Below are 27,750 nucleotides of genomic sequence, written 5' to 3' on the forward strand. Positions count from 1 at the left end.
ATAACAGTTTCCAAGTGGTAGGCGTTCAGGTCTACGTTGGTCTTTTTAAGGGGCATGGGGTGATTGCGGTACAAGAGAGGGTAAGCAATGCTCGCGAGGTTTGAGAAAGCCTTCATATTCCTGGGGTTTTTTCATACTTCTAGTGTTGTTTTTTTATTATACTTAATGTTACTACCATTCTATAAAAACATTGCAACTGCTTTCTTGTAATTATAGGGGGAGTTATACATTTTTAATGGAGTTTAATGTTTTTTCCATACAAATATACAGAGCCATTTTTTTCCTCAGGCTATGAACATTACTCTCATTTGAATCAATACATTTCAACTGTTAAATATGTCAGAGTGTCTGTTTTAGCAAAGAAATGCCACCTTTTGGAGCCATAAAATACAGTGAATTGAAAGCTGACACCTAATATATTTTTCATTGGATACAGATGTTCAATGCAAAACTCATTCTTTCAGCTTTCATAAATGGGAACAGAACTAAAATGCTCTGGCTTAGTGTACTATATGCAGTGACCAAACTGCTAATGCAGTTCAGCATTTAAAATAATATAAATGTATTGTTAAGTAGCAGAAGAAGATAGAAGAATTTTGCCATGTCTGTGTAAAGAAAAAATAACTCTAAATAGGTTTTAGGGTTTTTTTTTTAATGCTTGACCAGTGAAATAATAAATCGATGTATCATAGGACAGAATTGATATGTAGAATGTGATTTTTTTTTTTTTTCTTTTACCTGTGTGTGTGGGGGAAAAAAAGCAGCTTTCTAAATGAAAATAAAAATCTTGAGTAGGTTGAAAATATGAAATACATTTTTTAGAAGAAAACAAGTCTGTTATACAATGCAATACTGTGTTAAGAATAAAGCAGTTCCTATAACATAGTCATTTTTCAAATTTAGATTTCTAATGGATTTATACCTTTTGCCAAAAATGCTGATGGGGCAAACAGGAAAATATGTAGGCTAGAATGGTGATGAAGGCTTTTGAGGTGTTGAGATGTTCAATGTTTCTATCTGTGGGCTATTCCATTTTCGGTCCTGGCTTCAGCTGAGCTGGAGGCACTGCTAAAACATTGCCAGTTATGCACAAGCTGCCACTGAATGTCTGCAGAGCTGCTACTGCTCTTTTGCCTGGAGAAGTCATTTAGGTATACAGGAGCTATAAATTGGGCTATATGGCAGAGACAATTAAGGGGGAATAAAAAGGGGAAAAAACCTTCACATTAAACAGATATTTCTGAAGTAGAACTGTGTTAGAGAAAACAAGTTTAACTTCAACTAAAAATACAAGTTTACTGTTGTATCGGAAGATGATTTGCTGCAAAGATCTTTATCTTAGTCTTTGATTTGACCTGACCAAACTGAAAAGACTCCCGATTTTTTGCCCAGAGGATGCTGAAGTATCTAACAGTTCTCAGGCAAGAGCCTAGAGAAATCAATTTTCCTTTAGCATTTTCACAATCATATTGCTTTATGATACTGTTATCTACAGTGTTACAAGTGACATTGACTACCAGATTACAATGTGCCACCAATATATTGCAGAATTACGATTTTAATTTTTATCTACTTCATTTTTGTTACTTTTGAATGTTAATTTTTTCCTCTCTTCTGAGTGAAATGTTATAGAAAAGAGAAGGCAAGTTTTCCAAATTGGAAGGAAAACCTTCAATAAGAATTAGGACTATTTTAACCTGGAAATGATGTTTAGATCCTGGAAGTTTAGTCTAGAGTAGTAAATGATTCCGTTCTCATCTGGCCTGTCCAACCTAGTCAGCATGCACAGCTCATCATGGGACTCTCGTGATCTCCTGCACCAGGAGTATGTAATTACGGTGTAATGGAAGGTCATCTGGTCTCCTGTAGCCAGGGAGGATGATCTGTGGCAGCTGAAGTACAGCACCATCTAGCATGATAATAACTGATATTGAAATAGCACTTTGAAATCAGAGCATTTTAGCTTTGTTTTTTGGCTGAAAATTTTAATCTGTCTGGCAAGTAGATAGCTAACATGAAATTTCATAGAATCATAGAATGGTTTGGGTTGGAAGGGTCCTCAAAGATCATCTAGTTCCAACCCCCCTGCTGCGGGCAGGGACACCCTCCACTAGACCACGTTGCCCAAAGCCCCATCCAACCTGGTCTTAAACACTGCCAGGGATTTCACACTCTCTTTTTTTTTTTTTTTAGGTACCTAACTTTACTTCTGAAAAAGCTCTTTCAAAGGAGCATTGTAGTCACTGCAGTATCTTGTCAACTTCTTGCAGGATCATGTCTTAAAGTCCTTTTTTAAAAAAATACAGTCCTTCTTGACATGGTTTTCTACTTCTGTTACAAAATAAGCTGCAGTAGTGTTAGAAACTCTTATGCTCTAGCTACCAGTGCACACTGGGGTAAACCATTTGCCTGCTGTACTCTGTCTTTTAAAACACTATGTTAAAAGCACTGGCATTTCATAAGTAAAATGAGATATGTGGAGTCTGATATGCTGGAATTATTTTTTAAATAGCACATGCCTTCCCAAAGCAATCGTATTATTTTTGAATAATTTTGCTGTATGTCTACCAGAAAAATAGTAGTCGAGTTATTCACTAAATATTCAAAGTAATGCAAGTTTTTCAGTTAAGGCATGTTTCAAATTGTTGTCGAGATTTCTATTGATTTTACACAAATGCAGTCTATGCTATTGCATGCTTTCTGCCATGTTAACTTTCTGTTTGTTGTTCAGGTAGAGAAATAACAGCAGAAACCTTTATGGAGAAACTGGACAACGGTGCCTTGCTTTGTCGGTTAGCTGAGACCCTGCAGGAGAAATTTAAAGAAAACAGCTTTGATGCAAACAAGCCTGGCAAAGTAAGTGTCGGTAAATGTTCTAGCATGTATTATCAGTATCTGAGCTATCTGCCTTGTTTGGTACTGATATTTTTTTTTTTTGGCAATTAAGAGGGAGGTAATTGCTCTGTGTAGGAAAAAAAAATAATATAAAATTGGGGGAATTGATACTTCTTGGGTAATAATTAAGGTAACTATGAGAAGAAGTTACTCAAAAAATGACTTGTAACATGTGGAGGGTAAGAGAACGAAATCTAGCAGTGTGATGTGGTAGCTAATAGAGAAAATGTGATCCTTATATTTATTTGCAAGGGGAGTATTAAGGAACTGTGGGAGGTGCCTTTTCCTCCATAAACAGCTCTAGGGAGGCCAATAATAAAGTTGTATAGTTAGTTTTGGTGCCTTGAGTTTAAAGGCCCAGTTGGTATATTGGAAGAGATTCAGTAAAGAGTTGCAGGGATGATGTGGAAGGCGTGAACCTTCAGAAGGAACTGAAGAGCTTTGCAAAGATCAGGTTAAGATCTTGCTTGACCACACCTTCCCTTTAATTTCAGTGATTTTCATAGGACAATCTTACTGGGAGAAATTAAAGACTGCAGCAAGTTTCTCTCTGGGAGAAGTTAAATTAAATGGTTGACATGTACTTTAATGCATTTACTCTGAAACCGTTTTTATTTTTCTTGTTGAATTCAGATATATATTTCTCGAAAGCTAAAACACGCAAATACACAGCAGGTAAAAGAGAATCCAAGAGCAGAAATCACATAATGCATCTTCTCTTCTTTATGTTTTCATAACTAGTCTGTAGCAGAAATTAGGGCACAGCACAAATTTTATCAGCAGTTCTGAGAACTTACAGCTTTGTGTCAGCTGCAGCCGCATAAGTTGTTTTTCTTGGTTCCAAGCTCATAATTGTTGTTGCAGAAGAAATTGTCTGGACTAAGGCAGGCTTTATTTATTGAATTATTTTTAACCTTCTGTGTATTGGGGTGGGTGCAGGGACGGCCTTGTTTACTTGCTTTGAGGTTTGGTTTTTTGGGGTTGGTTGGGTTTTTTTGTTTTTTGGGTTTTTCTTTGTTTTTTTCCCCTAAAGAAAAAGAAAGAGATAGCTGGGAAGAAAGATAAGTAGAGAAGGAAGAAAGCCTTCCTCCACAAAGGAGGGAAAGACAGCTGGAACTCATATTTCATATTTCAAATTATAATCAGGGTTTGGTTAATAGAAGTATTGGATGACTTCTGAGTTCCTCTTTATAATATGGTCCAGCTTGTCTTCACCTAAGAGAATGGCCTGTTAGTGTTATGGTAGCTCCTAAGTTGAGAAAACACTTACGGCAGTCTTTTTGATTGAGCCTAGGAACTAGCTAGGCAGAAAGAAGGGTTCCTTGTTTTGTTTTTTCCCCCTTAACAAACAAACAAAAGGTACCATTATTGACAAAAGCTATTAAAAGCTTCAGTGAATACCCAAAAGGTAAAATTAGTACCTAGTTCTAAAATGTTCTGGTTTAATATCTTGCTCAGGTGGCATACTAGAAAATCAATTAAATCATGAAGTGTAATGCATTTTTTACAGACTGACATCTCAGAAAACCATGTCTACTTAATATAAAATTCTCAGGAAAATAATAGTCATAAATTCTACTACAGAGTTGTAGTGAATATTCAGAAATTCAAACAATATGTTTTTGTTAGATATCTAACTACTGCTTTTTGGGGTTTTGGTTGTTTTGTTGGTGGTTTGGTTGCAGGTTGTTTTGGTTTTTTTGCATCAGCAGACTTTTGTCTGATGGTGGCTCATTTGGAGAGAGCTACCATTTGGAAAGATAACCCAGGAGCGTACCGATGTTTGGTGCTTCTGGTTTGACCACTGAAAATAGGTAGACCTCCTCTCTTGTATGAACTTCCTCAGCTGAGAATATGGCCTTCCTTACTTCAGCTAGCTGATCCCCCTTTTTTTGAACCCATGTTATGTTAGAAGCCAATGAGACATTTGTAATCCCATGTGTTGTAATTACCTAGTTTTGTTGGTCTTGTATTTGTCAAACTGATAGAACAGGCAATGCAATTAGAGGGAAAAAATTCTGCTCCACTCCTATTTTCTCAATGTATATTATTTCATACTTAGTATAGTAAGAATTCAAAGAAATGGCAGAGTAATAGATTTGTGTCATTGTAGGTTATTAAGGAACTATTTATCCTTTCAGATTGCAATTCCCTGTGTAGCAGTCGTAGGCAATAGGACTAGTCTACACGTTGGAAAATCTGACTTCTGGTGCCAAGGAAATGTAGAAGACGACTATACCGTATGAAATTTAGCATAGTAAGAATTCCACAATCCTCTCCTGAATCATTATTATGTATTTTGTTAATAATACATGTGGAATTTTGAAGCCATTTGGCCACTTCTATGTGCGCAGGAAAACAGAAACGTTATGGTCTTTGACCCAGGTGCCTTCACTGGCAGCTGGAAGTTCTATAGAGTCCAGCTTCTCTCAAAATAGATAACATGCTTTTCTGTCCCTATATGTAACTTTTAATTTTTAGATAGAAGCAGACTGATATGAACCGAGTGCCTGCCAGAAGGATCAGCTTGCAGGCAGCACCAGGTTGCAGCTAAGTGAGTGAGACAGGATAAGGCTATAGATAATGGGGGGCAGGGGGGAAATCTTGCTAAGTCCTTCTGCAAGCTTGAAGATTTGGTGTGTTTTCATAAGTGAATTTTTTTCCCTGTATGGGAGCTACTTCCTAGATGGCAAAGCTCCATATCTGGGTTTAGTTTTGTCTTAAAGGGAAATGATATATCCTGTTCTGCTTGATATATACTACTGATCCTGAATTCACTTGTGCAGCTCTTTGGGGCTGTCTGGCCAGTTTAGTAGCTATAGCAATACTTGTAAGAAGACCTTAAAAACCAGTATTGCATACACTGACTCATCAGTTGTTTGCCCTAATTCCTTAAGTTTGTATTGCCATACTGTACAGAATGGCAGAGGTTAAATTCTTTTGCTTCTGGGTTAACTGCTGGTGCGATATGTTTCTAGTCACGGTCAGTTTTGCAGTTTGTTTTGTAACAGCGCTGTATCATTCCCTTTCTTATTAGCAAAGACTGAACTTTCTTCAGCTTTCAGGGACCCCCTAGGTCAGCATCAGCTTTTTTGAGTGTGGAATAAATCAGGAAAGCATAAAGCAAAAAAACTTGTGCCTCCCACAATATCAAGTTTTCCAAATCTGGAAGGAAAATGGTGATATTGATATAAACTCTTCCTTTTTGTGTCATGTGGAGACACTTGTGGATACTGGGGACATTTTCAGAAGAGTTAGGAAACTATTAGTAATATGAGTTGGGAATACAGCTTTAAGAAACTGAAAAGGAGATTAAAAGGTGTGTGATGCAAAAGTCCTCTTTCCTTAAGAGTGGGAGGAAGGCAATGGAGCAGTAACTTTTTATGGCTGTAGGACATCAATGGAGTAGCTTTTTATGAGTGACTGAGTAGGTTAGGGTTCTTCAGTGTGGAAAGAGGCAGCCTGGGGGCATATGATGGAACCTGCAAAATCAGAAATGGCATGGTAGATGTTCAGTCTTTTATATACAAAAACTACGGGACATCGAATGAAGTGAGTAGGAGCCAAACAAACAAAAGGGGGCCCTTGTTTATGAACTGGTTGGTAATTCCTTGCCAATGAATGTTAAAGTTTACCTGGGTTCAAGAAAACACTGAATAAGGTAATGGGAGAGAGATTTCTTGGAAGGCTGAATACACAGAAACACCATCTGGACAGGGAAGTCCCCATAGCTGAAAATGGTTGGAACTTGAGAAAGTATTGAGAGGTGTAACGTTTGCTACGGTCTTAGTCTTCTCCAGATATTTACTTAGGGCTGGTCTGGGTTGGATGAACCTTTGGCTGACCCAGTAGGGTCACTCTTACATTCCGTGTGGCTTTGGTTCTTAGGGCTGAATACCTTGCTGGTTGTGCAGGCAGACATGGGCAAATACGTCCTTTCACAAAGGTCAAACTTCAAAGAAATTATTTTAAATTAAATTTGTACTGTTTGTTCTGTATAAAAATGCCTCTCCAGGACTGAATCCCTACCGCTAAGAATAGCACCTGAGTCACACGCTGGTATCTGTTATCCAGGGGAGTAATGTGCGATCAAGAGCACTGGACTGGTGCCATAAATCTCTGGTGCCATTTATGAAGTCTCTGCTTATTGCCCTTCTGAGGCACCTTGGGGTATCATAATCGATACTCTGAATGTGTCCTCCACGAGTCTAGCTCCCTAACCTTGTGGAGTTTGATTTAATCATTCAGTAATAAATTATTAAAAGCATTTCAGCTTCTAAAGATGAAGCATTTAACAATTGTTCATTTCAAAGGGTGTTAGGTGCTTAGATTCTTTTGTAAATCCCAGAAGACAACGTTCTTCATTGTTAAGCAGCTAAACCATGGTGCAAAACCTGATGAATCTAAAAATATTGATATTGTATCTGATCCTTTGCTTGACACAGACAAAACTTTGAGTTTTAAAGGAAAATGGAAATTTTTAAACAGGGAGGGTAGTATTAGACCGGTGTGAATGTATGATATATTTTTAAAGAAGTCATTTTTTCCCCTTTTTGGAGATTTTACAGTCATAAATAAATCTAATCACGTACACTCATAAAATGACAAGGAGATGACTGATATCAATCTTCATAAATGCTCAAGATTTGTATGGTAGTAAGTTGTTGGAACTACCTGTGCTGCTGCCGCTAATGATCTTCTGTCTAGAAACTACAGACTTATTATTATAGCAGGAGTTATTCCATAAAAGTGATTCATGTCACAGGATGCCATTTTGTAATTTTCTCCCATTGGCTTGGATTTCATCTCCATGCTCTCCTGGCAGTATTTTACTTTTCCTGACAGATAGTTAATTTGAGAATTTCACAGCTGTACAAACAAATTCAAAGCATCAAGGCATGTGCAGTATGCACAGGGCCCACATTTGCTTGGGCTTAGTTTAGTAAGCCCGTTAATTAGGATTTTAGAAGAAACATAAATAGTGTTAATAGTTATCACCATTTTAATAGGGAGGGCATAATAGTCTGCCCACCATCCTTGAAGTTGCCCTTTATATTTATGAACAGTCCACTGAAAACAATGTTTTCATGGCAAATGAATGAAAACAGGTTGAAGCTGATCATCCTTTTTCTTCGATTTCTCAGAGGTTAATCAGATAAATCTCAACTCTAATCTCTCTTAGAAATACTTTTGAATTGGAATCTAAAATTCAACTTCATTTTCAGGAAGCCAGGATCTAGATTTGATTTGGCCTATAAAAGAAATAGAAGCAAGTACAAAATAAATCCAGATGCAAATATTTCTTAAGTCCTAGAATGTTTAATTCAAATATGCATTTAATTTTATTCCTCCAGTGGGACCTGACTTAATAAGATTGAATTGATCATACACTGAAATAAAGCTGTTGTGTAGAAAACAGCGAGTAAATTTTGTCCTTCAATGTGCATGTGCACTTCCATTGAAATTGTCTAAGAAAACTAATTTATGCACGCACACGTGCATGTATTTCCTAACATTAAGAGATTCTTTCCACATCTTACCCGTAGTCCTAGTATCTGAAGTGTATTTTGCCATTGCTCCATATCCAAAGCTTTTATTTGCTCCTGGGACATATACTTGGCGAATCTGATACTTGGTGGGTGTAGATCACTGTGACGACATTGGCTTCTCAATCATGCGGGTTTCTGTAAGGTGACATTTGGGCCTAGGGAGAATAACTCTGAGAGTCACATTATGCATTTTGCGAGTTACAATTAAGAGATCTAAACTGAGATTTGGGATGGAAGATTTTTGCCCCTAATTAAGTTCTAATATTGAAGTTGGATCTCAGAGGCCAAACAATTTGGCAGTTTCACAACTGAAAACTCACGGGTTGCTTTAAATGTAAAGATGTTTGTGTTTGTAAGGAGAATTATGTATGTCTGGAAGTAGAGGCAGAATCCTCTGAACTAAAGGACTTGAAAAGCCAGGGAATTGACTCAAATTCTGTCAATATTGAAAGAAGGTGCTGGTGGCAAAAGAACAAGATTATAAACTGGGCGCCAAGTTAATTTCCCATCTCAGCTGTAAGCTTATTGTTTGCTTTCGGGAGAATACATGTCTCTGCTTTCATTTTGCACATCTGTAACTTGGGAATACTGTTCACTGTACAATAGTGGCTTGATTTGTGAAGATTATAAAGTGCTTTGAGCTCTTGTGCCAAACAGTATTGCTACCCCATTTGGTGAGCTGTGATTAGCGCTAGGCAGTTCCCAGTATGAAAACAAATTGATATTTGACTCTGCTCATTTACAAGAAACATGGAAACTCATAGTTCCCTAAATATCGACAGGAGACAGACCTTTGCTTATGTCAAAGAGCTTTATGTCTGCTCCACAATGGGGCCACAAGCAAATGTAGGGAACCTACTCCTCCTAAAGTAGAGAATCTGGACCAGAGGTTTAGGATTTGACTCATCTCCTGAACCAGTGAGAGTCGGGATTGAGTAACAGCTGTGCAATTGCTCTAGCAATTTCTAAGAACAAAAGGTATGTGTGTGCTTGTCCTATCTTTTCAATCTTTCCTTTGCATAAAGGGAATTATGTGAATGGAGAAACTCTTGGAGGTTCACGAGGAGTAACAAATGCCTCTGAGTCTCCAAGGCATGCATCATCAAAGAAAGCAAAGTGTCTGACAGCAGTTTAGAAATGCGGAAATTTGTTTTTAGAAAATCATATGTATCTTCATACGGATATATTATCATTACATAGGTTAAATGACAAATGAATATGCTAGTGTAACCCTCCTTTGTAAGTAATCCAGGAAGATCCGTTCGAGTCTTGGACAAGGTGAGACACTTGTACAGATAGCGTAAGGTTAAATTGTTGGGTTTGTTTACAGAAGACCATACACATCTGACAAATTGTAGAAGGTATAATAGGTCATGTTAGTGTATTTTCACCTAAACTGATGAAATCTCAAACCAGGAAGAGAACCAGCAAAATACTGAATAATTTTCCAAGGCAGCTTGCTGGACTGGTGGTCGGGAGGCAAGCTGTGCTTCGCGTAACTCAAAGACTCAGTAGTTGGTTTAAGATATAACTAACCCTGAACAAAGTAGTAAAGACACAGTATTTTTAAAGGGCTGTTAAAAATGAGGAGGCTAGTAAAAAATTATTTGGGCTAGATATTACAGTTTATAAAAATCAGTACCCAAGCTCTCTGAGCTTCCCTTACTGGAGTTGTCAAAATGTGAGTGTGCATCAAAATTATAGAGAATATTAAAATAAATAAATAAAAAAAATTGCTGAAACAGATAACTCTTTTTTTCTTCAAGTAGAAAAGGTCCTGCCCTAAGGAAATCTTCCTCTCAACAAATGATTGAGGTGCTGTGCAATGAAAATTAGTAAATTTATAATTTCCTTTCATTTGATCTTTCTGAAATATAATAATACTTTTTGAATTTACTGCATCAATTAAGAATAAGATTAACAGATTTCTAAACAGAATCAGATATGTGTGATTGCTATGAGGACATCCATAGGTACAATAGAGAGAACTGCTTCAATATTTTTTAAATTTGGAACTGGTATAAATTTTCATGCCTGAAGGTGTAATTGGAGTTCAAATGGAAAGGGCTAAGAATAAATTTTCTCTCTGGACAGTTTCCTCTATTTTTTGTCTGCTTTGAAGTATCTTCCTTTGAAGCATGTGGATCTTGCTCTTCTTAGACCCTGGATGGCCAAGCTGAAAGGCTGTGATCTAATCAATGTGGTGGTTTTATTTTTACTGTAGGCTTCAGTTTCTCAAGGCTGTCTGTGGTCCCGTAGGTGGGATGGGCTCCCAGCAAATACAGTAAGCTTGGTGCCTTGAGCCTGTCTGCCCAGAGTAAAGAGTGCTCAGCTATAGCAGAGCCACGTTCAGGTGCTCTCCGTAAGTTATAAATTTGACTTTCTAGTCAAGAATTGCATGAATGTGGTTAGGCTATGAACAGATTCTTTGTGGTCTGGGGCAGCAATTTGCTTGTCTGCACACTTGTCCGTTATGGAGACTTTTGTTTTGCAGTAAAAGCTTATGGAGCCAATTTCTAATCATACGCAATATAGATACGGCCCTCAGTTACTCGGGAGGAAAAAAAAAAGTGAAGCATTGTCTTTTTGTATATTAATCTTTATAGTGGCAGACTGATGTGGCTGTGAGAGAGGAAAAGAATAATCTTGTGAAATGACTCACAAGTGCTAATCCATCTGGAAGGAATCATTTCCACAAGACTGTAAAGCTGTTTGTTAGAGAATTCCTTGTACCTTTCTCAGACATGTCAATAGCTTGCTGAGCTCATGTTCAACTGGATTGCTACCAGGTTTCTTGCAGATACCGTAAGATTTGCCTGCAAGAGGTCATGTGGACAAACCCTATATGTCTCAGCAAATAATTCTTACAACTAAGGCTTTCCTGCTTGCAGGAGGATTGCATGGTAGGATAGAATTGTTTTTTACCAGACCATAAAAGAAGATTTCTCAAGAAATTTAGGATATTCTGTGGCTGTCTGCTTGGCACCTTCCAGGTGAATACGTTGAAGAACTTTTTGTAAGCTTTTAGATGCACTTGGAGCCATGCACTGTGGTGGGGGTAGAGCTACGCAATCCTGGAAGGAGCACTGAGCCATCATCTCTCTCCAGATCGTTCTTCCCGCTGATACTCCCTGTCCTTGGGAAGGCGTGGTTTGTTCCCTCGTTTGGCTGAAGCACATTTGATCTCTGTGTAAACTGGCCTTGCTCTTGTCAGTGAACCTGGGGTAGGGATTCTCCTGCATACCCCTCCCTCCACTCCTATTCGACATTGCAGAAATAATCAGAATTTGCATCTCAAGGTAGTTGTCACGGGGGAAAAAAAAAAAAACAAACCCAAAACCACCAACGGTGCAGATTTAAGCAGTTAACTGCCTGTCGGATCCTGATTTGGAAAATATCCTAATGATTCAGACTGCACATCAGGTCAAGAGGAGAACCAGAGTTTGATTTCTAATAATATCATTTAACTAGAAGACATCTCAAGTTTTTTTCAATTAACATTGGTTTTGTATAGAATACTAATACTTAGACACTTCATAACATTTATATTAAAACTGGAAGTCTTCCTAACATTTTTACCATTACTTCAGTCCAGGTATTGCAAATAGGGATGGCATATTTTCTGAGAGAAATATATAAACAGCCATTTTTAGATTGGCTGGATTTTGCCTTTTATGTGAAATCCATTATAACATTCCTATTATTTATTTTGTTAAGTCTTTAAAACAAACTGTAAAAATCTTTGTAACAGATCTTTCTATGGGACTTTTTATTTAGACTATTAGGAATAGTCTGGAGCAGAAATGTAAGATTAGGGACTTGAATGGAAATTAGCATATATTTTTAAAAGGTTGAGGAAAATATAATTTACAGTAACTATCTTCAGCTTAATTGTGCAATTCTTAGGTCAAACTTAGTGTTAGTAGTTTTTAGGGAATAATGAATAAGCAAGAGCTGCAGAACTTGGTCCATTTACCAATAGTGAGTCTTGAGCTTACAATAATGAGCCAAAATTTCTGAAGCCATGGGACTAGTGAATATACAGCCATAAGTGATGACTGCAATGCGGAAGGAGAAAACAAAATTCACTTTCAGGCACAGACACCAATTCATAGATATCATAATTGTGTCTAATTTGTTTATTTAAATAAACACGTATTCCCATTTGGGCTTGTACATGTAAATTGGCCCCAAATGCTTCAAGTATACAGGAAAGCTTTGTTCGTAACTTTAGAGGCTGATTTAAGGCTGCTTTGGAAATTTGGCTATATAGATTAACATTCCAACGTGTTTTTCAAATCACGGACATTTTAAAATTCTACGCCAGCTTAGAATTCCCAGGGCTCCAGCAGTTTCCTTGTGGTTTCTAATTGGAAAACTCACAGAAAATCAGATTCTTTATCATAAAGGCAAATGCAATTTTTTTTAAAATTGAACATACAGGGCTTTGGAGAATCAGACCTACCTGTGCTGAGCTACATGTGACATTCTTTCTGAATGTTTCCATCATCTGCATAGAAATTTTACCTTTGTTAAACATCTGGAAATCCAAAAAGCGAAGAGATAAAGCATCTGACAAAATTCTGTCTTCTTTTAGACTGCATAGATCTCTATCACAGTCTTCCCTGACACTTGGCTCATGTTGGGTAAAGCACCATTTGGAACTAATCTTACAGAAAGGGCTGGGACCCCTCTACCCCGCCTCACACTTCAAAAGGTCACCAAGTGTGAGATTGATCATTGAGACCAAAAGAGGAGGAAAAGGAAGAGGCATGACTGTCACACAGCAGAGGAACCCAGCGTTATCATTGTTACATGGAGGAATTTGAATGGCTTCTTACATTTGTTATTTAGACTGCCCGTGAAGGGGTATCCACTATAATTCCATAGATCAAATAAATATGTTGGTTATTTGAACTATATTACACCACACTGTAAGTGAAATTATGGAAACATCTTTCGATGTGAAATTTCAGAACCTTTCATGTGTTTTGATGGACTTCAGCTATTCTGATGGAAATTTTCTAAGCATTGTCCTTAGCTTGGGTTCTTCTGGAATGATTAAAGGGAAAAAGTGATTTTGAATTTTCTGAGACTAAAATGAGTTGGTTGTGCCAAAATTTAATATTTTTCATATTTAACTTTATTTTGAGAGAATCATATCCCCTTCGAGAATGTGATGTTTGGTAAGACATGATCATGGGCTAATAAGTTGCTTTTTGAAACATGTCCTATGAAAATCCACTCAGATTTGACCAGTTTATATCTTGTGGAAAAATTGCTGCTTATGCATGTAGTTGCCATGTCCATTCTCAGGTCCTGCTGCGTGACAATGAAGTAGTCACAAACAACTTACTCAAATGTGATCCTCCTGGTTTTCTCATTAAATTACAATATGAATGAGGGAAATTCAGGAACTAGGATTCTTCAGCTTCTTCAACTAACTCTACATGAATTCAGCTCTGGCTTCTGTGGTTGTGATGGGGAAAAGCTCACGATCACGTATCAAATATAAGGTGTAATGTCCTCTGAAAGAGCGACTGTGAGAACTGCCCTATTCTGTTCTAATCAAATATTATTTAAGAAACATATCATGAAATGCTAATTTTAAAAATCCTCATCTAAATGTAAATTCTGAAATTCAGAGGCCTAAGGACAAAGTACAGAGCATTTATTGAATGGGAATGAACTACGGAATTCCAGGCTTTGCCCCTTGTGTGTGCTTGGAAGAACACTGCAAGGAAGTCTCTGTCTTAGATTCCCTGTTTATAAAATTGTAATAAACTTCTTTTTTTTTATTTTGATTGTAGTCTCTCTCTTTAATGTTGTTTAATGGTAGTTTCTCTCTTTATTGCTATTATAATGTTAGAGAAAAAAACCCCCACAAACAAAGCACCTTTGATTGTTGTGTTTGGCCTGCTAGCATTTTCAGATTGTAGTTAAGTAGAAGTAATGGCTTTTAATTTGTGGTGTGTACATGCCTGGAGTTTGTAAATTAGTTCTACAAGATCTCTGAAAGACTATTAATAAAAGTGAACTTGACAGTAGGCATAAATATGTTATACAGTTAGATGTCCGGAAATTTTGAAAGTCAATTTATAGACCTCCTCAAAACTTTGGACTCTAGTGATTTAATCCCATCCTCAATTACACAAGTTGAGTAGGCAGGAACAGGGTCTGAGACCTGTTTAACTGGGCTCTTTGTTGTCAGGTTCCACTAGTTGTGCCTCGCCTGCTCTCCAGCAGAAGGTTCCTGGTTGTTGGTTTCTGTGTGTTATCTAGCTGCCCAATAGCCAGCCTCTCTTAGGCGGCCTTCTGATTCATTGACAACATGCCACACGTTTCCTCCTTTAGTTGCTCTTTCCAGACAATTCCAGGTAACTCAGTTGCTGACTATCAGTTGAATCTTAACAGAAATTTGTTAGAGCTAACAGAAATATTTTACCGAGCTTTTTTTGCTTTCAGTTAGATAGATGTCACTTATTCTATAAACATCATGATTTTGCCTCCATATGTTGAAATGGAGGCAAACGTGTCCCTTGACTACGTTTAAATTAGTTATTAGTCAAATAATTGAATGTGCTTACGCTAGTGAATGAAGCTTCTGCCTTGCCAATTTTTGGCATTATCTATTTCTGGGTATCTCAGTTGTCTGGTGCGTTATATGAGCACTGAAATATCCTGTATTCCTTGGCTTTCTAGCGCACTGCTAGAAGTAGGAGTTGCAGTGTTTCTGTTTGTTTTTCATACCTATTTATTAACCCCATCTTTTCTTGAATTATAATGATTTAATCTTTTGCGAAGTGACCAGTAAGCTGGTTTTTAGACAAAGCTCTTAGAAGAACAAGGCTATAAACAAAATTTTAGATTTTAAATCTATGTTGTCGTTAAATTAAGCTTATTCCCCATCTACATATACTCTGAAGAAGTTAAAACTAGTGCTACGTGGAAGAAGCGAGAGAATGCATTCTACTTTGGTACTAATAACATGGCTAAACTATTCACTTAGTTCTGTATTTATTTTAACATTGTAGTCTGTATATTGTCAATGATGTTAATTATTTTTATTGGCATATCATAAATCTGTTGGGTGTTCCAAAGTGATCACAAATGCTTTCTTAGAATCTAGGAAGTTGATAATGAGTGATTTTTGGCTTTTGATGATCTCTGTAGTGATTACATAGGGTAAAAATCAGGTCAACATGTGATCTTTAGACTTGAAATCCAACCTGCTATTGCATTAAAATGACATCTCTCTACAGTACTTACTATGACAGTGCAAAGACTGTATTTCACTGAAGGACAATCTTTCGCCAATTGTTAAGTGAATTGCCTAGGGATGCTTGCTTTGTTGTAAGTGCAATGTCATTTTTCATTAATCTGGAAGCTGTTTCCGGTTCCATGTCTGTTGAAAAGTTTGGCAATTTTTACTGATGTCTCCTAAGCCTTGGAAATTTCCATGTTGAGTTTTTGGTTTTAAAATTTTCCTGGATTTTATCTTTTATTGTGGCTTTGGGAGGGCTGGGGGGCTTATATTTTTCTCTTAGTTTTTTTCTTTTTTTTTTTTCAGTAGGAAATGCTTCATTTTAAACTTTATGCATGCATTTCCGTATTCAGAGTTCCTTCTATCTATTTTGTGTATGCATTTAGCACATTCTTTTGAGTGTTGGTCCAATTATTATATTTTCAAAGTGTTCTGTCCCATAGTAAACGGGGTAGGGGAAAACCGAAAGTGAGCCCACCTTGCCAAGGAGCCGTTACCTTACCTGGTAGGTATTACAGTTTCATTTATTTAATGACCAGTTCGTACTTCTCTATACGGCTATTCCCTAAACCTGAATTTTGGCACTGCAAAGCAGTCTAAGGTAAACTTAATTTTCCTTTGCTGAAATGAACATCTGGGACACCACTTTGGTGATTTATAAAGGGGATCTGAAATATTTTAGGTTTCAGTTCCTGAAGAATTAAGACTAGCAACTGAATAAATGATGGTTGGCTAGGGGTACTGTCACTCTGTGGTGAGGTGAATTGTAACAGCTCAATAAGAGTAAGTTCTTGTAGCGATGCACTTCAGTTCACTTGTAACAAATTAATAAAAGACAAGGAGCAAAATGATATCTACAGAGAAGATTGTGGCAGGGTTTCTCTTTTGTATTCCCCATCCTAAAGATCTAATTCAGATTTTATAAGGGGGAAAGAGAGCTTTTCTCAGAATACCTGAGCAAAATGAATTTAAGAAGGAATTTAAGAATAGCTCTGTGGCCAGTGGCAAAGTTAAAGGCAAAATTGGAAAAAAGTTCTGAAATGGATATATGTTCTATCTAGCTGATATCCTCAAATTTCAGTATGAATTTATGCTTACGTAACACTAAATAGCCACATAAGAGACACTGCTGCAGTCACACACTGCAGTCTCCACAGCGGAATTTCCCCCCCCATTTTAGTTAATGTAGGTCTTCGGGTGATAAAAGCAGATTTTTTCCTATGAGTGCCTAGCTAAGTGTAACCCTCTTCCATAACAAACAGAATTGCTAATCTTCTTCCTTTTATTCAAGTGCAAGTGACAGTTCAACAAGTTGTGAAATCATCTATTCGAAGAGGCAAGAATGCCGAGGAATCTTCAAAATATGGCTCAAGTCTGCTATTAAAAAAAATGGGGGTTTTAACATGTATTTGTGGTCCCTCATTTTGGAAATACAGTACAAAAATTACATTTTTTCCACGGGATTTCAGAGCACGGGTGTAAGAGAGTCCCTTTTGGGTTTAGAAGTGAACCTGACAGCATTTTTCCAGGATTGCATCATATGTTTCACTCACACTTTCACATCCTGCATTAAACCACATGCATGCACATCAACAAGACAAGATTGTAAAAGGAGTGTAACTGGGGAACTGTTTTCATGATATTTGATAGGAGTAATTGCGGCCACTGCTGTTTCAAAGCAACTGCGGTTATACTATACTATGTCAACAAAAGTCACTTTTGCCATATGGAAACCTAATTACTTCAGAATGATCTGTTAGAAAGCACTTTTGAGATAGTCAGGCCATTTATACAAATCAGTAAAGAATAGTTGGGCATGAAACCTTTCTTAAATAAGAGCTTTCGCGTGCTATATGTTGAACATTACAGTGATGGTTTTGGGAATATTAAAAAAAAGGAGACTTCTATTTAAAAGGTGGTATGGAAATTTATTAGGTGATAAGAAAATATGAGTATTTTCCTGATTTCTGTGATAAACCTGATCATGCTATTGCTGAATCGAGAGGAGGTTTTTTTGCTGTTCTCTTCAGCAAGACCTTAATATTGTGGGAAATGGAATGAAATATAGAATGTTACGTTTTAGTGAGGTCATGTGACATGTGATGCCAGGGATATTTATCTGTGTAGTATTTGCTCCATAAAATGACTTCAGCTTTTTTTTTTTTTTTTTCCCTTCAATAATGTAGTGTGTGGTTTTTTTTCCCTTCTGTAGTCTAGGATGTGCTTTGGTTTTGGATGTACATCACTTCTGAGTTGTTTAGGGCACCCATTAATCAGGCTTTTTTTTTTTCTGTCACTGTGAAACGAGAGAATATCACAAGTTTGATTAGTTAAGTGTGATAGTTCTGTACCTAGGCTCTTATTATTTGTTGTCAGTGGCTGTTACTACAAAAATGTACTTCTAAAAGACACTGTAATCTTTATTATTTTATAAGAAATGCTGCGAGCTCAACGAATGTCGAAGCTGCACGGTGAAGCTAGGTTGACTGATGTGTTTAAAGGTCTGTCTTGGTTGTCAAGGTATAGAGGTGTAATTTATGGATAGTCCGTTACGTACATGAAGTTTTAGATGGTTTATTTGCTGACTCTGACTGCATAGAATTCTGACACATAAACCATCTGTTCTGAGTTGCTTTTCTTGAATGTGTTTCTATATTCAGTCATTACGATCTACCTAAATCAGAAGACATGAAATATTTAGAACCAGATTTATTCCTGTGTTCTTAGTACTGGGGAGCAGCAGTGGCCCAGGGGAAAACTGGAGTTTTCTGCCTTCCTGCCAGGCATTGCAATGCCTTCCCAACAGCCCCTTTTCAGAAAGGCAGTGTATGTTCTCCTGGCTACCTCCTCGCTTCCAGCTGGTTTTGTAGTGCTGAGGGCATCTGTGCCAAGGAGCAGCTCCGGCTCCCCAGGACCAGTGCTGCAGCCTTGCTCGTGCCCTCTGGGCTTAGGGTCGAGAGGAGCAGATTGGTTGTGCCTACGCTGGGTCCAAATCTCCTCTGATTGCCAAATGGCAGCCACCAGCCATATAGCACAATATTTCTTTTTTTTTTTTTTGGTGGGTTTTTTTTTCCCCACTTCAGGTTTCCTGAAATAATATGAGGGGTTTATCACAGACTTCCAGAAGAGTGTTTAATACCCTTAGCATGACATGAAAGAATGTAGGCTGGTTATTGGTTATTATTCCTTCTGGCTGGGCTTCATGGCTGGAGCTTCAGCCTCTACTGTAGCCTTGTGTCCAGCCTTGTCTTCTGCTGTTTCTGACTTGTCTTCCTGGACAGATGCTAGACCTGACTCATCACCTCATCTTCTCACAGGACAGTTGGCTAAAGCTGCTGTGTCACCAGCACTGCCTTACTCGGGTGCCGTGGGACTGCACCGTTGCCAGCGAAGGCTGCCACCACCTCTGCTGGGGTCACCCTTGGCTCCTGGCTTATCTTCCCTCATGGAGCAGCCCAACTCTTGTTGCTCCCTGCCTGTTTCCCATCTTGCTTCATGCTGCTGTTAGCCAGTGGAACGTTGCTTGTTCCTCTTCTGCACTGGAGGAAGTAAGGTCAGGTTAGACCTTTGCTGCAGAAATTATTTTGAAGAAGGAACTTCTTTAAGGTTTTTGCAATGTTTTATGTAAGATTTTAGTGGAAAACCATGAAGCCAAAGGCTTGTTTTGACAGCTTTTCTCCAAATGCAGGCTGGACTAGTTGACCTTCTTCCAGCAGGCTGCCAGAGAATTTTGTGCGATTCCTTTTAACAGAAGTGAGTGCTCTTTTAAGACTGTTAGACTTGTCCAATTAAAATCTCCTGAGAAAGGATATGGGGGGGCAAAGACGGACAAATGCTGCATTACTTCTTCCTAAAGGCTGTAAGTCACAAAGGGAAATTCAACGTGTGAAGCAGTCTGTAGAGTATGAGAATTTGCCTCAGGGTACAGATACTTATTGTTTCTTTGAAGAAATTAGTTTGATGTGAAAAGGATACTAGTCTAGAAATGTGTGTAATGCTAATAGCTTAAAAAAATGCTCTGGTCTGTGAGGAATGGAACACTTTTTTTTTCCTTCCCCCCCCCCTTTTTTTCACCCCCCCCTTTTTTTTTTTTCTTTTCTCCTCTGGAAGAATGGAGAGGGATTTAAAATACTGCTTAACAACTTCCTTGTCCTTTGATCTGTAAGGTTATTCCAGATCTGCAGCCCCTTGGAAGAATGCAGGTTTCATTGTTTTTTACTTTATACTTGATTTATTGAATAGCCAAATATCCTTTCCTGCTTTCTTCCTCCTTCTCCCTAATTCCAGGATGGTCCAGGAGGATATGTGGTGTGTCTGACACAAGGTTTACTTGGATTTTTCTTTAAAATACCACGTAAAACTGGCCAGTGGTTTCTGGGAATACAATATAGAAAAGTATTAATAGCTCCTTTCAAATATTTAGAAACATAAGGATCGTTTTTGCAAAACAAGGAAATAAATGCAACAAAGTGCAATTGGAATAAGAAGCACAGGGGAATGAGAGCTAGATGGTGATCTGAGGAATAGGTCAAAGGCACGTGCATATGCTTAAAGCAATTCCTAAGCTCCCGTTGACACACTGATAGAATAAGTCGAATGGTGTTTAACCCTGTAGCCATTCTACTTGCCATTTATTTGATTTATCAGGTATATAGAGGTGAGTAGTTCTGTGCATGTAGATGTACTCTGCGATTACATAGCTGCTATCATGTATCTAATATCAAATCATATATAAACTCTTTCTAAACTTTCTTTAAATACTGACATTAGTGTATTACCAGCAGCTGTTGTAAGGGGAAGCCTAAGCCTATGTCTTTTTTTTTTTTCCCCCTCTCCACATTTCCAAGAATTATTTTGGACTGTTAAAAGCAGAATTTTGGACATAGATCTAGGAACTAGTAGAGACACCATTTTCAGTTTTCCACCTCTTAGCTCGCTTGCCATTGAGTAACTGCTGACTCCAGAACAGAAGCAAATATTTCATAAATCAGCATAATAGAAAAGCAGCACATTCAAATTGATGTGGAGTCTGAATTCCTCCATGGTTTAGAGATTTCTGAAGTTACGTAGTAACAATGTTTCATTCTTTCTTCATTTTGCCCTGGATGACAGCTATTTTTCATTTGAGGAAAAGAAACCTTAAACGAGACCTAAATGCTAAAGTATTCTTTGTATGTGTCTCAGTAAATGTACTTGTACAAGCAAAAAGCTTGCTGTGGTAATTCCTCCGTTTGGTTCAGATATTGAGACGCTATATCAGTAACATCCCCTCTGGTATTGAAATCATGTAAATGGAACTACTCTGGTACAACGGGAGCCTGGTTCTGTGTTAGATCTTAATCTTGTAGCTACTAGGTTACGTTTCTGTGGTGTGGATAGAGGGCTTCCATGTGTTGTTAAATGGGAGACAGTGGCCTTGCCGAAGTGCTTATGGTCTTTAGGCCTCAAGACCTATCGCTTTACACTGTAATTCCCTCTTAATGTAGACCTGAAACTAACTCACCCTTAACTTTGGGAAAGTTCAGTTCCTAGCTTAAAGTCTGTCTTTATAATTTTATTTTTTTTAATTCGATGACCTGGACCAAACACTAAATCCCAAAACTGTAGTTGCTAACATTCCTAATATTCCAAAGAAGTCACTAATATTGATTCGGCTCTGAATTTCACATCACGTGGCCTATCAGGACACTTTTGAAAAAACCGTGGTTGACAACTTCATGCTGTTAAATTCCCTTTTCATTCTTCTTTCCTTGTCCATTAAAGAATTCCAAGCAAATATGTTGGTGGCAGTCACCCGTTTATGCAAAACCTGCATATTGATTTCACAATACTTAAGTATTATGCTAGCATATATCATTTATCTAAATAGAGAACTTCTCTTTTTCAGACCTTACCAGTACGGAAGATTCCATGCAAAGCCAATGCTCCTTCAGGGTCTTTTTTCGCACGGGACAACACAGCAAATTTCTTAGCCTGGTGCAGAGATGTAGGGGTGGATGATACCTGTCTGTTTGAATCGGAAGGTTTGGGTATGTATTTGTTTATCTAGTAATTGTAAATAACTTTTGTGTTTTGCCTTGAAAGACAGAATGGCTCTCTTAATAGATCCTGACTCCAAATCTGACCTCTGACCGTGTTAATTCTGCCCCTTATCTAAAGCATGAATAAATAAAGTACACATCACTTAAATTCATTTAAGTCAATTTTAAGAGGAGCTTAAATGAGACAAAAATCTTGCTATGATTTCTTGCACGCAGATGATTTTTCACCCTACACACAGTTTTGATCGTGGAATGCTCTTCTGTAGTTTGATGTGTAAGATGGTGCTTTTCTGTTTTGGGAGAGCAGGATGCTAGTGCATGCGGAGTTTTGGCTGCTGATATTTCATTATTTGTGCAGACACAGTGGGTTGCTCAGGAGGCAAGAAAATGTGACGTTTTTCACTGCATCGTATACTGACCTTCTTTTCAGCTGATTCCCTTGTGCAGCTCTGGACAAAAATTATCCAAGATTAGTGCTTCAGGGTGTTCCATCGAAAAACTTGAACTGCTTAGGAAATCACCCTTCCAATAGTACATATTCTTCATTATTTTAATTCTTCTCTCTTCAAAGGAAAACTTAGGAATCTTAGCTCGAGAGTTTGTTTCAGACAAATATCATGAAACGAAGAGAGTCAAATGTTTGTTTGTTCTATAAACTCAGATAAGAGTGTGAAGCAGTTGTGATGATAGACAGCTCAGTTTCTATGGAAGACAAATGAACATGCTGTACCGAATCAAGAAGCTTCTTTGTTCTGCTGCTCAAAAGGTCTTTGACTGCCCAGTTGAAGCTCTTATCTGTGTTGCAACTGATCTATTCCCCTTCTGTTGCAGTCTTGCTCTTCTAGCACAACTATTTCTGAAACATTTTTTTTTTAATTTGACTGTTATTTTATCCTGTGAGATTTTTCAATTAAATTATTTTGTATCTCCAGGAAAAAAATGCTTGGCAGAGAAGAAATTAGTATCACAAAGGTGACAAATAGTAAGGAGGAGATATGTATTGTCTCTGTTTGTTAACTAAATCCTCAAGATGAAATTTTTATTGGATGTGGTAAGTCATGTGGAAGATGAACAATAATTTTATTTCTAAAGATTTGAAATGATGGAGAAGTTGGACGTGGCCTAGGACAAAGAAACTTGCAAACATGTGAAGGAAGGAGACACAGAGCTCCAAGCAGAACAACCTGTGGTTAATCCAACACTTAAATGAATTTAGACTTTGTACTGCATTGTTCCAATAATAGGTTAACTGTGTAATTGAGAACGTGTTTATAAGGAATTTTCTTGTGCGTTGTTAAGAAACCAGGTCTTGTTTAGAGATGGAATTGGCAGAGCTGAAATACCGACATTCCCCAGATAAGTGAACTTTTACACGTACGCTGTGCTTTGCCTGCCATAGTATAACTGAGTGCAAATGCACCTGGCAAGTTGATGTTCAAGATAACTTCTGCTCTCACAAACCAGAAGTGAAATATGCCCACATACACAGTGCACAAAACAAGTGTGGCTGTATTAGATTTATTTGATTAGCGACTGATTTTCTTCACTGATCGAAAACTAGGTTCAGGTTTTTTCCTTCTCCGATTGTTATTGTTTATGGAATGCACATGTTGACAAGACAGGGTGCTGGAAGTAGGTCAAAATATTACCAAGTCCTAATCCTATTTTTCTGAACTTGAGAGTGGGATAGTGACCATGTTATTTCTGAAAATGATAAAAATAGAAGCTACTGTTCTCCCTCGGTTTGAGCTAGAACTCTTAAAGGTTTGATTTCATTTGAGGTTTTTCAAACGCATTAGAAATAACGATGAATCGTAACAGTTACCAATCTAAAGCCTTTATGTTCCTCTCTCTCTCCCACAAATCACGTCTCCACTGCATAGGAAATAAAAATTCAACAAAGGTAAGTAATGTCAAAGGTTGTGTTCAAAGTGGTGAGAAACATGTGTGAATGACATCGCAGTGTTTGCACTGCCTCATGGAAGTCTGCTGTATTTTTGGTAATAAATAATTGTGGTGAAATGATGGTTACAGAGGTAACTGGTTTTTGTGTTTTCTTGTGGGGTCCCCCCCCTCGGTTAGTAAACTGTATTAATGTGTAAATTGCTAGTGATAAAGCAACTATTTTCTCTCTATATTCAGGAAACTTACTATGTTAATGTTCTTAATTGATTTGATTTTCATCCTCCTTATTTACTGTATTCTGCCTGCCTTATTGTATGTAAATATTGTATTATTTAATTAGATGCATATAGGGATATTTTCTTCATGCCATTGTATCACAAAAAAAACCTTCCTGAGGCCTTTTTCTGGCAATTTTCTGTTCTGACATTTTAAGAGTAATTTTGAAGACTTATTGCACCGAAACATTTGAAATATGGATTTATGACACTACTGTTTAAAAAAAAAAAAAAGGTCCTATATCTATTCGGAGAGCAGCAAAATTAGATATATACTAGCCAAGAAATTATTAGTTGCTATTATTTCTAATTGCTTAAGAAGATATTCTTACCCTGATGAGTTCTGAAATCTTTGAAATAATGCAAGTATAACTGCACACTCATTGTAACGCATTGTATTAGAACTGCATCCTTGTTGGGATGGAATCATGTCAAGTAGACGCTATAGGAGCTAGGTGCGGTCCATGCCTGAGGAGCTTGCAGGCAAGTGATGCTAATGGGAATCTTAATATTCCTAGAAGGTTGTTTCTGCAAAGTGTTAACATTCTAGGGCTGATCCAGACGAGCAGGTGAGTAGACCTACTCATGTCGCTTTGTGTCCCTGTCCAACACTTGTGGACTGATTTAGTAATTTGTTTAAATAATTAAAGTTAAGCTCAGGTTCAAATGCTTTATTGGATTTGGGCTATCGAGTTAGGCTGAACAAGAAAACAGGATGAAAGTCTTTCTTCAAAATAAATATATCGGAAAAAAATGTAATTTGTTGTGCTGATAGATATGATTATGCCTTCCAATCCATAGAGTTACTTTAAAGATCCTTGAAAGATATCAGTAAGGAGCTCAAAAGTTTGAAAACAATGCACTTGTACTACCAACCTATAGTCAGTCTATAATGTGATGTATTTTGTCTTGCTGAACGTTATGACGCTTTAAGGTAGTTTAAAATACAAACAAATTGGAAATACAGCTTTCTGTAAAGATTTATAATACAGCCAGAGCTGACTGGTAGCAATCTATAAGTATTTTGCCATTTGCACTAATGCAGAGACATGGCAGAAAAGTCTCAAAGTTAATGCCTCTGCAAAGAAAAGGGGAATGCTGCGCTTGTTGTATGAGCTGCAGAAAAAACATTAGCGTCTGTAACAAATATAGCAACACACTATGCAGGGATAATTTTGAATGCTGCAAGATAGAGCGAGACTTTGCATGCTCCCTGCACTCATTGACCCATTTAGCATGCTTTTCATAATTGTTTTTATAGTAAGTGTATTGAAAGAAGAAGGAATTAGCTTTGTTGATACCAAAACCTATGATCCATAGTTCAAAATTTCATCATCTGGGCAAATCTTGATATACACTGGCTTTGAAAGGGGTTTTTAGATATCTCATAGGTCAAAATTTGTCCCGTATCTAGGACTTGGAACATAATACACTAACTCTTTTCAACCGAAGAAAAGTAATACTCTCTGTAACTCCTCTGTTCCCATGTGATGTATATTTTGTAAGTGCCTCTTCATAGATTTTAGGGCAGCAGATCCACACAGGTACGGTAATTCAATTTATGGAAGCGTTCTCGATGGAGGTATTTGTAATTATGGTGCTCAAGGCTGAAGAGTGTAATGCTTGAAGAAAACTCTTCTTGGCCAAATAGTGAGAATGGTAAGATTTTCTATGATTGCTTTAGTTAAGTGAACTACAAAGCTTAAGTTATGAACTCTTTGTTGGTAACAGAGTGTTATTGGATGATTATAGGATTTGGAACCAATGAGTATGCTGCATCTCTTCTATGATAAAGACTCTACCCGACAAGAAAAGGGTTTGCCACCAAGTGTGCCAGCATGCTCCTGTGTGTTGCTTGTTTTGGGAATTGCTGGATGATTTTACTGTTTTAATGTTTTGTGCTTGAATATTCTGTAACTGTGCGTGTGTACACACAATATGTGACATGGCCTTCTTTTGATGCAACTTATTGATTATAGAGTTTAATGGACAGGTTCCTTAAACAAAGGCAAGTGGAAAGAATAGACTTAAACACAAATACCTCTGATCTCTATTCTAATGTTGGTCTTTGAAAGTTTTTTTTTTTTAAAAAAAAAAAAACCACTCAAATGTTGATTGCTTAAAAATATTTTATGCATTGGGGCAAAGGATTTTTTTTTAATTAACTCTAGTTTATCTAATTTCATATTTACAAGAGGGAAGTATTTTGACCAGTCTTTCACAGTGACACATCTACAGCTTGTAATAGCATATTAAATTTTTCATGTAGTTGCATCAGAATAAGGCTTTGTCCTGTCTTTCACAACATTTTACTAAACAACTCATGCTGTTGTTGAATGTGTCTCATTTTGAGGACTATAGAAGCATCCTGTACACTGTGTTATTACCGTTGGATCAGCATCTTAAATTAATGAATTCCAGTAAATTATTAGTGTTTAGATCATCTCTGTGTTCCTTCTAGATTAATTCTTTACTATCCATAGATCTACTGCTCAAAAGGTTAATTGTTTTGAGACTTCCAAAAGTGATAGTGCTGAAATGGGAGGCAGGGAACACAACTCCTTGATTTAAGTATGTCATAGTATAACTCTTTGACGCAGAAGCAAGGGTATGGTTGAGGTAAGTTGAACAGAGTAAGTGTTGTCAAAGCAATGTTAAAAAAAAAAAAAAGATCAGAAGAAAAAAATATCAGAAGAAAAAGTATTAAAGGATAAAGTGAAAGACAATAGGAAGAAGGATCAAAGGATCAACTTTTTGAAAAAACTTCCTAAAATATGTGTGAATTCTGAAATTCTAATGGCAATTGGAAGCCCATGATAATAAATACTAAACTCCTTTGGAAAATCTTTCTTTGCTTCTATTGAGCTAAAAAGTGTTTTAGAAGCAGAAATCATATTCACTTTTTTGATTCAGCTATGCCCAAGACCTTAAAAAAAAAAAAAAAAAAAAGTTTAAGTTTAGAGGAAATAGTGACTCCACTAAAAATGGTTTCTAAAAGTGTTAGGAGCCAAGGCTTGAAACTTGGCAGGGAGGTGTAAGATGTTTGTTCCTGTACAGTGGTTGGGCATTCTGCTACTTTTTAAAAAAATACAACAAACGAGCAAACCAAAAAAAATCAAACCACAAACAAAAGAAAACCTCCTCACCTCTGTTACTGTGAACACTCTCGGTTTAAACATGCCCGGCAAACTCATGGTGTCCATGTGCAGGCTGTATTCTGTCTCCTCACAGCCCCAGGGGCTGAGCAGCACTGAAAGCAGAGGTTGTTCCTCCTTGGCTCTCCCTGCTTCTCCTGGTAGCATCCAGGCACCACGGAAGGGAGTGGTCAAGGACGCAGAAATGTGATGAACAATAGGCAGGAAAGACATGAAGTACAAGGAAGGAGAAGGAGAGGGGAGTCATCAGGAGAGGAGGACCTGTAAAAGGAGAAAGGGGTGGCAACAAGATGGAAGCGGCGTGGAAAGAGAAGTTATAGCCAGAGAGGAGCAGGGATAAAAGCTTGCTAGGAGCTGAAAATGAAGTCTTGTTGAAAAAGAGTGACTGGAAGTAGCTTGAAAAGATGCAGGCAATGAGGAGAGCAGGTAGGAAATGAACGAGATGGAAAGCAAAAGGGTCTGTAACTGTCAGGACACCTAAAATAAGCTGCGCTTGTACACGCTATTTTTAAATCTTCACATTGCTTTCTTGTCAAGCAAATATCATCAGTGAGATTCTCTGGCAAGGTGGATATTTCCTTTCATCTTATGCAGTAGGTCTGTGTAGCGCATGTGTCTTCTACATTTACAAATTGCTACTTGCTTATAGTCACCTACTCAGACGAT

General features: G+C 37.5%; 1 protein-coding gene across 7 annotated transcripts in view; it reads left to right on the plus strand.

Moving 5' to 3' along the window:
- Positions 1 to 27,750, plus strand: part of GAS2 (growth arrest specific 2) — a 95,515-nt gene that overhangs the window by 15,357 nt on the left and 52,408 nt on the right. For all 7 annotated transcript variants that reach the window (XM_054828335.1, XM_054828330.1, XM_054828338.1 and 4 more), the window contains 2 exons: positions 2,732 to 2,856; positions 21,596 to 21,737. In XM_054828335.1, the coding sequence (XP_054684310.1) occupies positions 2,732 to 2,856; positions 21,596 to 21,737 (267 nt within the window). The remainder of the gene's footprint in view (positions 1 to 2,731; positions 2,857 to 21,595; positions 21,738 to 27,750) is intronic.

This window comes from Grus americana, chromosome 5, assembly GCF_028858705.1.
Source record: "Grus americana isolate bGruAme1 chromosome 5, bGruAme1.mat, whole genome shotgun sequence".
Taxonomy (NCBI): domain Eukaryota; kingdom Metazoa; phylum Chordata; class Aves; order Gruiformes; family Gruidae; genus Grus; species Grus americana.